The sequence below is a fragment of the Xiphophorus couchianus genome, chromosome 19 (assembly GCF_001444195.1).
Source record: "Xiphophorus couchianus chromosome 19, X_couchianus-1.0, whole genome shotgun sequence".
In the NCBI taxonomy this organism is placed as follows: Eukaryota; Metazoa; Chordata; class Actinopteri; order Cyprinodontiformes; family Poeciliidae; genus Xiphophorus; species Xiphophorus couchianus.
The window spans coordinates 13852598-13865736 of NC_040246.1; the positions used below are offsets into that span (position 1 = coordinate 13852598).

The window sequence follows — 13139 nt, forward strand, 5'->3', positions numbered from 1 at the left end:
TTGTTATTGTGCCCTTATGTGGTCCTAAAATGGTAGATATAGTGCGGAATCAGGTGTGCATCTTCCAGTTACACATATTTACACTCTGAACAACAGATACCTGCTATCTGTACTCATGACGTCGGTTCAATCAGAAGTAGAAATTTGTGGACTGCGGTCCATAAAGTCCGTTCACTTGAGACTGAAGACTTGGTTTATTTTTCCCAGCCCTTCATACCTCTACGTTTGTAGGCGCATTCGGAACATTATGGCTCGACTGACTCGCAGTAACACATAATTACGATGTTTTTTTCTCTCCAACAAGCGCAAGATCAGTGAATCAAGTGCCGGAATAAAAGGCATGAGGATTACAGCAAATGCAGATAAAAACCTCTCAAACACAGAAACATGTTCCAACTTAATGTCAGCTCCGCTAACAGTGCATGTCTCTCAGTGAGAGGCACTTGTTTCCACTTTCATGCATGCATTCATTACTGAACCGAGACTTTGTTTTCAACTATCTACAACAATCTTTCCATTTAGTTTCTTTCAGTTTTTTCGTCCTCTGTCACTCCTTTCTTCTGAATTAAATGACATGAATGACTTTTTTATTTTATTTTATAAAAAGGAGGAACGGGACAAATCACCAGGGAAAACATCTTGTGCTCGAGAGTCTTGCCACCTCATGCGCAGCACAGATGAACAGTTTGGAGTGTGAATCCAGTCAGCCCTGAATCACTCTGGCTGATCTTACATAAGGCAAACACATGTCGGGTGACTGTCTCCTTCAAGCAGGAGAGGAACGGCCGTGATCTATATCCATCTTGATTGGAAGGAAGTCCAAAAAAAATGAGGAAAACACCTCAACACAAACAGTGTTACTCAGTGGAGTGCTCTACACAGATTCTAGCAGATGTCAAAATTTATAGTTCCTTGCGTTATTAACTCTATCCTGTAGCATTACAACTAGAAACATACAAACACATGAACTGAGAAACCTTGTGAAATATGGGGAAGCTGCAGAGAATGTCAATTTCTTTTTTTTTTTTTCATCAAACAGCTGGCTAGATTAAAAAAAAGATTAAACTAAAGATAGAACAACTTCCAATTCAAGTTGTTTGAGTTTAAGCTATATTGTAAAAATTGTCAAAAAATGTCAGGCGTTTCATGTGAAAAGCCTCAAAAAAAGTTATTGTTGTAACATAAAATCTCATGAAATCCAGATAAGAAACAGATTGGAGTTTTAACTTGACAAAGTGGATAATCTTTAAAGGGTATAAATATTTTTGTACAGCACAGAATGAGTGGGAAAAGCAAAAGCAGCCCTTTATTTTTTGTTCTCATGGTCTGTGCTTAGTTATTCCACAGAGATCAAAAATATGCAACCAAAACCTGTGAATAAAAGATTTAGAATACTCAGTTACTGTGATCATGCAAACTGCAAATCTAAAACAATGCTTCTATTATAAGCTTTGAGTTGTAAAATAATCTGATGCATGGATAAACTATATATCTCAGACTGCTGTTTCCTGTCTGAGGAAGATGACGCAACCCACAGTCATGATCCAGAATCATGGCTTGAAGTGGATGCCATCCTGAATGAATACTAAGTACCCACACCACCCACATAAACACCACCTGCTGAGGCTTCGCTGTCACGGGCTGCATCAGTCTGTTGATAATTTTTTGTCCCTTCGAAGACAACAAGAAATGTCAGCCGGACTTTCAGACATGATTTGAATTTCATTTTAGAAGTTTCTTCTTTCTGGACTGCCCTGTAATCCTGTTAAAAATCATAATCATGCTGTTGACGAGTGTTCCCTGCACTTTCCATCTTTTCTGTTACATGAGAGGCTGTGAGAGGTGCCTTCACCTTCTCATGGATGCAAATCTTCACATTTATGGTGGTTACACTTAAAAACACAGGCATGGCTCCCACACACTTCACAGTAATGATAGAAAGGCTCATGGCAACAGGATCAATTTTCAAACTTCTTTGGTCCTTTTTTAAAAGTTGGCGAGTGTATGTGTGTGTTGTCTGGTTGTTGTTATAATTAGACTATTTTGTTGCATAATAATGTCTTTATGGTTTTTAACTCTCTTGGGTTAGAAGCATCTGTGTAACCATTAGTTTAAACGACAGAGACACGAGAGAGGCATCAAGAGACCGCCAGCTGTCTTCACGGTTATATAATCGTAAAGATACTTGACTTGAGGTGCCGTTATAGTGCATACAGTCATTTACTGCAGTGTTGTTTATAGTTTGTGGTGTAGGTTCCTTAAAAGTGCCAAATAGCACAATCTTAATTTGAATAATTAAGATTATTCAAAATAGAAGTACAAAATATTTGTACTTGTTAAAAATAATTTCTTGGAATCAGACATCTAGGAATACAGAGATGATGTATTATAGAGAAAATACTCACTAACTTATTTATTTGGTGTGTAAATTCAACTCATATTAATTTAACATCTGTATCAACCTAACATGCTTAAAAACCATGAAAACAATACATTTAAAAATATCACAATTTATACAGTCGGTCTATTGAAATAAAGAAAACAAAAACACAATTTTTAGAAAAACAAATATAAAAATATTTTGTTTTACCTTCTATTTTTAGATTAAATGTTTGGTGCAGTCTGTTCAAACAAATCCACAAACTTCAGATTTTAGGAGAAAGGTCTTAATTTTTTAGGATTTGGGTTTTTGGTGTTTATTTAGGGTTCTGTGTTCAGTTGATTGATCCCAGCTGTGTCCTGTTTCCTTGATTACTCTTTGTGTATTTAAACCCACCTGTGTCTGCGTTTCCTCGTGTATTCTGTCAAAAGTTGTCATTGGCCAGTTGTCTTCTCTGATGCCAGTTGCTACCAGTGTGATAGTCATTGACGTTGCTCGCCTGTGCTGCCTGGTTTGCGGATATTTGTATTTCATCATTAAAAACATCAACATTCCGTCTACAAACCTGGGTCCATCCAGGTCCCTCACCAACAACAATTGCAAATCTTGACATTTTAAGCAAATTCTAACAGTGTTTGAATGAAAAACCTGCATGTTAGTAAATGGTAACTACTAATTTGGTTCTATTTGATAATGTCCAATGTTTCCTTCTAAATCTATATAATTTCTTCTAATAATTGCATAGTTTTTAAAGGCTCTGAATTCAAATATTATTGTTCTTTAAATATGTCTTTTATGGTGGTTTTAATAGTGGCATTGTATGATCAGGTGCACTGAAAGGTTACCAGGGGAGAGTCGAGGATTTCTCACCAAAGCAACATATTATACTATGACATAAAGACAAAAAGTTGATTTTACATAACACCCCAGTTTAAGAAACTCTGTGATACATCAGCAAATATAAATTTGGACTTATACAGGACAGGAATGTAATTTAAAGATAATTTTGCCTTTTTCTTGCCTTTTTATGCTTCTTGTGGTTTTTTTTCTTCATGCGTTCAATAGTTACTTATTTGATGTGTCATTCTACCTTATTTCACGGCATTCAACTTGTTATGAATGCTTTGAATGTGTGGAGTACTTGGCTTGCTACAAACATCTGGTATAAATTTGTTGTGAGTGAAATATTCATAGAGAAAAACACAGAGATATTTGGTGCTTATTTTCTTTGCAGTAAGTGGAGCAGATGACTCAGTAAGGTCTAGTTGAATCCTGCAACCTCTAAAAGTACAAGCACTCTCCGCTTGACAATGTACAATGACAAAAGACTGGCACATGTGCAAAAGCACTCTGTTCATTTTAAAAATTAAATTACTTCAACAGAAATAGACAAACTATTTTTAAAAAAGCCAGCTGTCTACATGCTTTAGTCTTATGCTGACATGTCAGTGATGTCAATCCACACACGTGCCTCTTGGCAAGGACATGAAAAAGCATGTCTGCTAAAAATATTCCTGACAAAGTGTGAAAAAATAAAGCAAAGGTACTTCTAAATAATATTTTGAGATATGTTCAGATGTATTAAATTTATGACAAAATTAATAAAAATTAAAAATAAAAATAATAATGAAAATAAAACAATAAAGCATTAAACAATTGTTAAGATAATCACAAAATAAAAAACCTCTGCGGACACAGAAAAACGAACTTTGAAATGACAGTAGAGCTGTATGGACACATTCGATATAATGTTTTATGCTTCACAGCTCAGCAGCTGGAGTTTTACACCCACCATGTCAAGACGACATGAATTTCATATGAAGCACTTAAGGCAGCTGAGTCACCAAGTGGCTCCTTTAAAAAAATAACAGGCATATTGAGAGTTCATTAGAAAGAGACTTTTTTGCTGTTCCTCTGCTCACTGTGCAACGTGAGTGGCTGAGCATGTGGGAGCGAGAACAGATATGGCCTCGAGGCCATTAGGTCATCTAAAAAGAAATGAAGTTCCTCCAGGGAGCTGCAGAGTGGGCTGCCATTTACAAAACATTTGTGTCTTGAGGTGAAGACTTTCTGATATTGTCTTGCTCCACTGTTCATGTGGTTGTGTAGTTGTGTGTTCAGAGTCATTGTGAGGTGGAGGAAAGTGGAAAAAATGTGAAATCATTACATATTTAACATCAAACATATCTGATTTCTTTTTACTTGAGATGATAAGATGATACACTACAATGCTGGTATTTTGGGCTTCCATTTTAAATGAAACATGGCATCTAATATCATCTCAAAGCCTGCATGCACTTGTTCCCCTCAGTTTATTTCCTCCACTTTGAAGTAGCTGGCACTGTCATTTGCTGTTTCCACTGTGACAGTGCAGCACACATTTACTCCAGGTGCGTCTGAGTGTTGCCCATCTCTGCTCGCTGTTGACATGAAACAAATACATTGGTTGTCCATTTGTTCAATTTATTGAGCTGTCAGATTGCAAGCGGGCCTGCGAGACCACAAATGGCTTCTGTCAGGCAGGAGATGGAGAGGGAGCTCTGCTGCACTTCATCTCTTCCTCATCACTGCAGGGAAGGAGTTTCCATCAGACCTGAGAGATTAAAGGGAGCTACAAGTGGCTCTTTGGAAAGAGGGCTGAGGCAAAATGTGTAAAAAAAAAAAAAAAGTGTTGTGGATAAGGATTGACTTTTATTACTTGACACCTTGCCACTGCAGGACCTTGTAGCAGGAATGGGAGAGTCAAACTGAGTTAGCTCATTAATCAAGGTAACATCCAGAAGGTTTTCACAATAGCTTGAAGGTTTCTAGCGGACAGTAGATAATTATTTCTCTCATTGGACCTGGGCTGAACGACATCATTTATCAATGTCTGGATACATTTTATCTGTAAACCTAAAAGAAAAGGGAAAATAACAGAAATGCAACAAGTACATAAACTGTTAATATTTCTGATCCAATACTGGGGAGCGGTCTGGGAATCAGATTATTTTTGTTTGATCAGAGTTGGAGTTCCTGACTGTACTTTTCCCATTATTTATTCTGCCTCTATTATGATTCTCTTATGGATGTTTAGCTTTTTGAGATTGTTAAATGCAAAGTGTATTAAAAACAAAATTTTTTTATTATTATTATTATCAGCTAGATTGCCTTACAACTTCTTACCAGTTGGCATTATGAACTGAACTTCATTGCTTTTAATTTCTTATTGAAGCTAGTATCTAATAGGTCATATGATTGAGTTTCAATATTTTTATATAACTTTTTTTATCCTGTTTTGATCTTATTCTTTATTTCTGGATATGAAATAAACCTGTTTGTCTTATAAAGCACCTTCACGTAACATTGTGACTTGATGAGTAACCTGTATTGACATAAGGTGACATGCAATTTCATGTTAGACATGCCTCTAGCAAACCATGCTCATATATATGCAATCACATTGTAAAAGTGTTTGTCACTTCTCTTGAGATAAAAGTTGGTTTAAGTCTCAGAAAAGAGAATTGCAAAGCACAGATATCTCTGGCTGGAAGCAGGAGTCTAACTCAAGATCTGAGACATGCACTTAAAGCAGGGATGTCTTTAGTTTTAAGCAATAAGATAGAAACATTCATTTTAAATATTGTCAAAATAGACAGTATTTACATGGATCCAAACCAACAGTTCATCATAACAACTTCAAAGTCATAAACACGGAGTTTAGTCTTGATTTACAATCAGAAGTTCATCATCTACAGGATAAGGAGCATTTCAAATGAATCTAATGTCATGCTGAAGGTCTTTTTCACAGGTCTGAGTCAGAGAGTGATGGGTATGCATACTGCATGTGTCTGTCCATCTGTGTATGCATAAGCACATAAAAAGTCACTTTTTAGACATTTTAGAATGTCTAATTGCTAAGAAAGTAGAAGTTAACGTTTTCTGAGCAAATAATAAAAATAATACTACCATACACTGGATTTTCAAGATGCAAGCTGAACATGGGTTTTCCTTTAAAAGTTTAACTTCTTTAAAACCACCCCCAGAACATGTATCCTTTTCCCCATATTTTCTGTTTCAGCACCACTTTCTGTAGCAGAAAATGCTCTGTTAGTGTTAATTTACAGTTGTCCACCATGTCTGCTTGGGGGTTGATATTAAAGACCTCTAAGCTGAAAGGCTGAGAGAACAGCCTGCTGTTTACCATCTGGTTGAAGCAGCCAGGCAAGCACGATTCAAGGCAATAATCGCTGAGAGCAGAGGCTGCAAAGATAGTCCGGGGTTGGCCTCATAGCCAATAACATATCAGTGGCCTTGCTGATTGCTCCCTGTCACTTCCTTCACTTGCAGCCCTGTTACGTCTCTATAATTGTCCTCCTCCGTCCTTGTCTGTTTGGTTGTTTTTCATCTTGTCCCACAAATAAAAAAAGTCAAACAAATCCCCCTCATTATTTACCATTCCATGTAACCTGTAATTACATTCAAAGAGCTTTTATTCAGATTTGAAATTTATTTTGGAGCTTTCGTTTTTATAAAACATGACAAGTGTGTTTGTGATGTGAAACAACAGTGACCTCATGTCAACTTTAGAGGTGATGCTCGCACCATGGTTACACAGTGACAGCAGGCCAGCTGCTGCTTCTTTCCAGGAACAGGAAGCGTGTGAAATCTCAATTCTCCACAGACTGCTGTGTCCTTGTATCAAATCAAAGGGGCATTAGAGGTACTGGGCGGACACACAGACACATTATTGTCCTGGTTGAATGCGAATTCATAATTTCGGTGCTTCTGTCCCTGCGGGAGATTTTATCCTCGACTGATCAAACAACAGTTACCTGAGGTACGCAACTGTGAGGACACAAAAGTCTGTCTGCATTTTGTTTTGAATTTGAAGTGTTCAATGACACAAATTCTGAGAAGGTAACTACACTTAGCTGAAAAAAATATCCTCATAGCAAATTGGTTCAGGGAATGGAAACAGAAATGTTGCATCCTGTTTGTGACTATCCCATCCAGGTGATAGTCTTGCCAGCATCATTATAAGTTGGGCTCAATTAGCATGCAGAGGATAAGGATGGCCCTGGAGACTGTGGGCATGTTGAGTCATTGGTAAGAAAACATTTTCAGCAACTAAACTTGGTTGTTATTGACTTTGTTTTTAAGTGAACTCAGTTTCCTTCCTTGTGCCCCAGCGTAATTTAATCCCAAATGTTACTTTCAAAGTTGCATCAGCAAATTTAAAGTTTCCATTTCGACATATTTTGTGATTAACTTATTGTTGCTCGCGCAGTTATGAGACAGCAGTCTCCCCGGTGGCTAATCAAGACATTTGGAGTTGAGGATAACACCTTAATTGACTCAGGCTTTAATTTCTAATCACAGATTCAGAGTGGGTTCGGCACTGGCTGGGCTGGCAGTGAATGGGAGATCAGGTATTTACCACGATAGCTCTGTTTTATTGCATGCATTTGTCCAATTATGAAGTCTCATAGCACAGACTCATTACCATTTTGAATATTTCATTCACATTTCATTCTTTTCAGTCTTTTAAAAAAAATTATTATTTAACACACGAAGCGGTAAAATGTTATATATGGAGGAAAGAATGACTTGCTTGTAACACCCTCAATGTGAGACCTAACACCTAAAAGAAGCTGAATACCATTATATTGGTGTAGTTTAGCTAATAATATACTGTATATTTTTTAATATCATCCTTCTATCTTTTACCTTCCTTCAGCAACACTCTCCGGCTTATTCTTGGAGATCCCAAGGGCTTCCCAGGGTGGAAGCGTTATATAACTCAGACAAGTTCAGGGTTCCCCTTTGGACCATCTCCCAGTTTAACATTCAAAGAAAACCTCCAAAGAGAAGCCCCCAGGAGGCTTCCTTCTCAGATGCCCTCAAGCTTAGACCTTTACATGGAGCAACAGCTCTACACCATATATCTAAGGCAGAGCCCAGTCACCCTGTAAAGCCTGTAATTATATTTAAAATATTTTGGTAGCACAAAGTTTGCTCACAAAACCTACTGGTTACCAGGGAAACATTAAAAGCTAATTGGTTGGGGTTAGGAAGCTCCCATAACTTTCTTTAAATATATAAAGATGTTGGCAGTAATTTCAACTTTTCTCTCACTCCATCTGCAATTCTCACATCTGTGTTGCAGGCAAACTCTAAAAAAAAAACCTCCAACAAATTCTGCTTTTAAAGTAACATTAAAAGTAAAAGAAATGCATAAATTACGTTCATATGTACAAATATATACATTTCCGTTCCCAATCCAAATTTTGCTGGGAGACTACACACAATCACATTTGATTTAACAAGGACACTGAACCCTGAAGATGATTTTTAACAACTGTCTACAGATCGTGAAGTTCTTTTACTGGAACTACCAGACCCTAACAGAAAATGGCACTTCACACACAGATAATAGGAAGGAGCCAAAAGTCTTCCAGCTTGCACAATAACTCAAGCACAGCTTGAAGCCTGCCTGAAGATGCCCTCAGTCAGAGCAGATTACTTCTATTTCTGCCTTTAAAAAAGCTGCCAAATGCTGAGTGTGAATGCCTGATAAGATTTCTCTGTTTTGCTTCGTCAAGCTCTGGGCATTATTAAATATATGTTCAGTTTTACAGCATGACTCCTGTTTGTAATGGTGATGCTGCAGCTTTTCATTTGTAATTCTCCTGGAACAGCCTTGGAGGGTATTAATGGTGCCATCAGAATAATGTGGGGAAATGAGCAACATGTCCCAATGAAAGCCCCTGTGTAGGAGGCAGAGAGAAGGTTATGTCATCATCACCATCTCACTGGAATATAAATTTGCCTGTCTGTTAATATGTTGACACATTTGTCAGATGTGATTTCCAGAGCAACCAAAGTCTTCAGCATTTTAACTCTTTCATGAAGATGATAATCTGCGACTGACCAAACTTTAAGAAATCAACAAAAGAAAAAAGGCTTACAGCAATAGTTTACTAACTGGAAAGTCTTTAGTACATGAAGTGAGACAGTTGAAAAACTAAATGCACAAATCATTTGTGAGATTTTCTGACAGTAATGTCATGACGCATGCTCATTAACGCAAGATCACCTCAGGGACTATGAGTTCACTTAAACAGGTTGTCGTTTTGATGAAAGGCAAGTGCTTGTGTGCAGAGGTGCAGGATTAAGATGATTAGCAAAACTAGTACAGTGCCTTACAAAGGTCTTCATTCTGCTGGAAGATTTTTCGCATTTTACCACAAGACAACTACAAACTTTAAGGAACATATGACATGTCAACACAAAGTGGCACACAACTGTGAAATGGAAGGAAATAATACAATCATTTATTTTTCAATTTGAAAAAGTGTTGTGAGCATTTTTATTTATCTTAATCATGAGTCAATACCTTATACCTTTCACTGCAGTTGCAGCTGCAGATCTTCTTTACCAGCTTTCCAGATATATTTTGCCCATGGTTCTTTGCAAAATAACTCTAGCTCAGATTAGATACAGAGCATCTGTGACCCTCTAGTTTCAAATCTAGTGCCAAAATCTTAGAGCAGATGCTTTGACTTGGCCGACCTGACACCTTAATATAAAGCATTTGCTCTAATCACACAGTTCCTATGGAGATGCCAGAGAAAGTCTTGGAGTGACCAAAGTTTTCTCTGAGTGTATAAGAGCATGGAGAACTGCGGTGCTGCTTTTCCTCCCCCACCTGTTGCTGCGTACTGCCCGTCAGCCAAACGTAGCAATAGCTCCTGTAGCGCACTTTGCTGTTAAGACATTTTGCACATTTTAACCACTGCTGCTAGCAGTTGTGACTGATTCTATACAGAGACATCAAAGATTAAAGAAGCAATAAGATGATTGTTTCAAGATAAACACAAAACTAAAATATTTGACAAATGCTGCCAATGTTTCAGCAGATATCAAAAATCCTTATACAAAGACGACATTGAAGAGAAAGAGTCTTTTTATCCCCATTTTCGATTCTTGCTTGCCTGAAAAGTTTTTATTGCCTTTTTTACTGTTGCTTCATTGCTGCATCTCTGTACCATGACAAAATGAATGGAAAGAAAAACATCCTTCAGGCAATGTTGCCATTACGGAACCTTGAAAAACTCAGAGCCCAAGAGAAAAGCATAATTTGATTTGCAGCTGAAGTGAACTACAGACACAAACACAAGGCTGTTACTTCTTTCTTATCACTTTTAATCTTTGAAATGTAGTTGTTTTTTTTTTATGAACACAAATACCAGGTTTTTGGAAGGTTATTTGCTTCAGACAAAAATAAAAAAGATATACTTTTATTTTACAAACTTGACATGAAAAACACTGGGCATGTTTTTTTCCTTGAGTAATTATTCTGTTCAAATAGCATATATTTCTCTCCAGCCAGAGAGTGCTCAAGCTGAATGGATGCTGCCACTGCATAATGGTCCTCAGACGTTTGTTGCCAAGGAAACGTTGGGAGGGCATGTGGAGAGGGAGGTATAAAAACACTGGCAGCTCCACTCTGACTCTTACTCTGTGGTGAATGCACGCTGTCATCACAGAGAGGTGTAGGACAAGTCGCCACACTTTCCTCTTCTTCGTTTGTCGACTCATCTCCACAAGTGCGTGAAAGATGATGAGGCCTAAAGATCTACGCCAGGGCTCTGGCACCAAAACCTTCCTGGATGCAATGCACAGCGGTAAAGTCCACCTCGCACGTTTCATCCTGGACGCCTTGGATGGCCGCATAATTAACTCTAAGACTGAGAACAGTCGCACGCCACTCATGTACGCTGTGTGTCTGCAAGATCCAGGGACCAGAACCAAGTTCACACGGCTGCTGCTGGAGAAAGGGGCAAATGTTAACTGTCAGGATGAGGACGGCCGCACAGCTCTGAGCCACGCCTGCAAGATGGGCCATTTGGACGTTGTCAAACTTCTGGTGCAGTTCAATGCCGACCCGGACATCTCTGATGCCTGGGGAAACAGTGCCCTCATGTACGCCGCCTTTTCTGGGCACAGCCAGGTCCTGGAGTTCCTGGTGAGAGCTTTCAAAAGACTGGGACTGAGGCTAGACCGGACCAACAGTGCTGGTCACTCAGCTAAAGAGATTGCCAACTTTTTTGGGCACAACCAGTGCGTCCAGATTTTAAATTTTCCTTGCAGAAAGAGTGCTTGCAAAGACGATCCACTTGTTGATGTGGTGACGGCTGTTGAAGTAGAACGTCGGCTGCCCAATAGGCTCCCCAGGCATGTTCTTGAGAAGTTTTCCAAGCAATCAGCGGATGAAGAGCAACTGCCAGATGTGTTTCAGAGACAGACAAAAATAGGAGAAAGCGGCGGACCATGGAACCGTTTCAGGTGTCCCAAGAGTCAGTCTCAAGAGGACAATCATCAAAACAGCTGGGCTCTGCCTCCTCAGATGGAGAAAAGCCAGGCTGAGGAGGATCACAGCATTCTCTTCACAGCCAAACAGCTGCAAAACTGCCAGCTTAGAGAGCTGAAGGCGTCAAAAATGAACTCTGTTGGTGAGCCGAGCCAGAAAGATGTCAGCCGAGACATTCGGTTTCCAGAGCAAAAACAGGAGAGTTTTCCGCTCTGGGGAAAGGCAAAGTCATTTAACCTGGACCTTCTGAGCAGCAGAAAGCAGTCCTATCAGGGTGATGTGCATGACATGAGGCTGTCAGCCAGCAAATTAAAGAGAGCCTCACTACAGGATGACCGATGTTTAATAGACAAGACCGACTGTCAAGGGAAACCCGGGGCCCTGACAAATGATGGCAGCCAAATCACTTCATTTCCAAAACCTCTTTTAAAAGGCAAGACTCAGTCTGGGAAAGCACTCCAGGAGAAAGTCAAGTCACAAACCGAGGAAGCTAGCGACATGGCCCCGTTCAGCCGAAGAGGGCAACAGAAGAGGGGAAGCCTCGGCTCAGTTTCCAGACACAACAAACTCCTTTTCCCAAGAGAGGAAATGGAGACGGAGAAGATCCCGGGCCGCGCCCCGGGGTTCGTGGGCCTGGGGACCAGACTGCTGCGTCGCTTCACTGCTCCAGAGTTTATGAGGATGGTGATCGACTGTTCGTCTGGCTCCTCGAACGGAAGAGGTCGGATGTCCCGCTCCGAAACCTACCCTCTGTCGCACACACACCAGCAGGTCAACAGCCAGCCGAGCGTTGACAGCATCAGTGCTGTGAAGTGTGAGTTTGAAAGCTACTCTTCTCAGTCTACCCTCGATTAGATAAAGGACAATTTCCAACAAACAGAAAAGCCTGGTTGTGCTGTTTTTTTATTGCACTTTAAATCTGATAGTCTCAATTCTTTGATAGCTTATGTTTCTTCTTAAGAAAAATATGTACTTTTTTGTTGTCAGTTGTTTTTGCAAGATTTCTATTGGAGTATAAAGATGTTTAATGCGGATTACTTATTTCCAACACGTTTTATGCCACAATATATTAAAAGTTAATTATTTATTTATAAATTTTATGCTGTGATTTTGTTCTTTTTGGGTTCATATCACATGGACCTAAATGCATTAAAAAAATAGCTTTTGTGTTTTCAAAAAAATGTATTTTGCTTTAGAAGATTTTGTGACTGTGAAAACATGCTGACTGCCTAATAAAACTGTAAACTCTTGTACTTTTGTTCCATTCACTTGTATTTTTCTTCTCGTATACAAAAGAGTAAATCGAGTTGCATTTATGGTTCAGTACGCATCATTTATTGATTTATACAAAATTAAAATGCATTGCTCTCTTTGCCACACAGGAGTAGAAATACATGAAACTAG

At 39.0% G+C, this 13139-nt stretch overlaps 1 protein-coding gene across 1 annotated transcript; it reads left to right on the top strand.

Annotated features, from left to right (window-relative positions):
- Window positions 1–10867: 10867 nt before the first annotated feature.
- ankrd63 (ankyrin repeat domain 63) lies at window positions 10868–12988 on the top strand. Its single transcript, XM_028001154.1, has one exon. The coding sequence runs from the start codon at window positions 10983–10985 to the stop codon at window positions 12588–12590; it is 1608 nt and encodes a 535-aa protein (XP_027856955.1). The 5' UTR covers window positions 10868–10982; the 3' UTR covers window positions 12591–12988.
- The last annotated feature ends 151 nt before the right edge of the window (window positions 12989–13139 follow it).

Bases quoted from the DNA above. Each gene is read 5' to 3' on its own strand.
- ankrd63 (XM_028001154.1), top strand. From the start codon at position 10,983: ATGATGAGGCCTAAAGATCTACGCCAGGGCTCTGGCACCAAAACCTTC.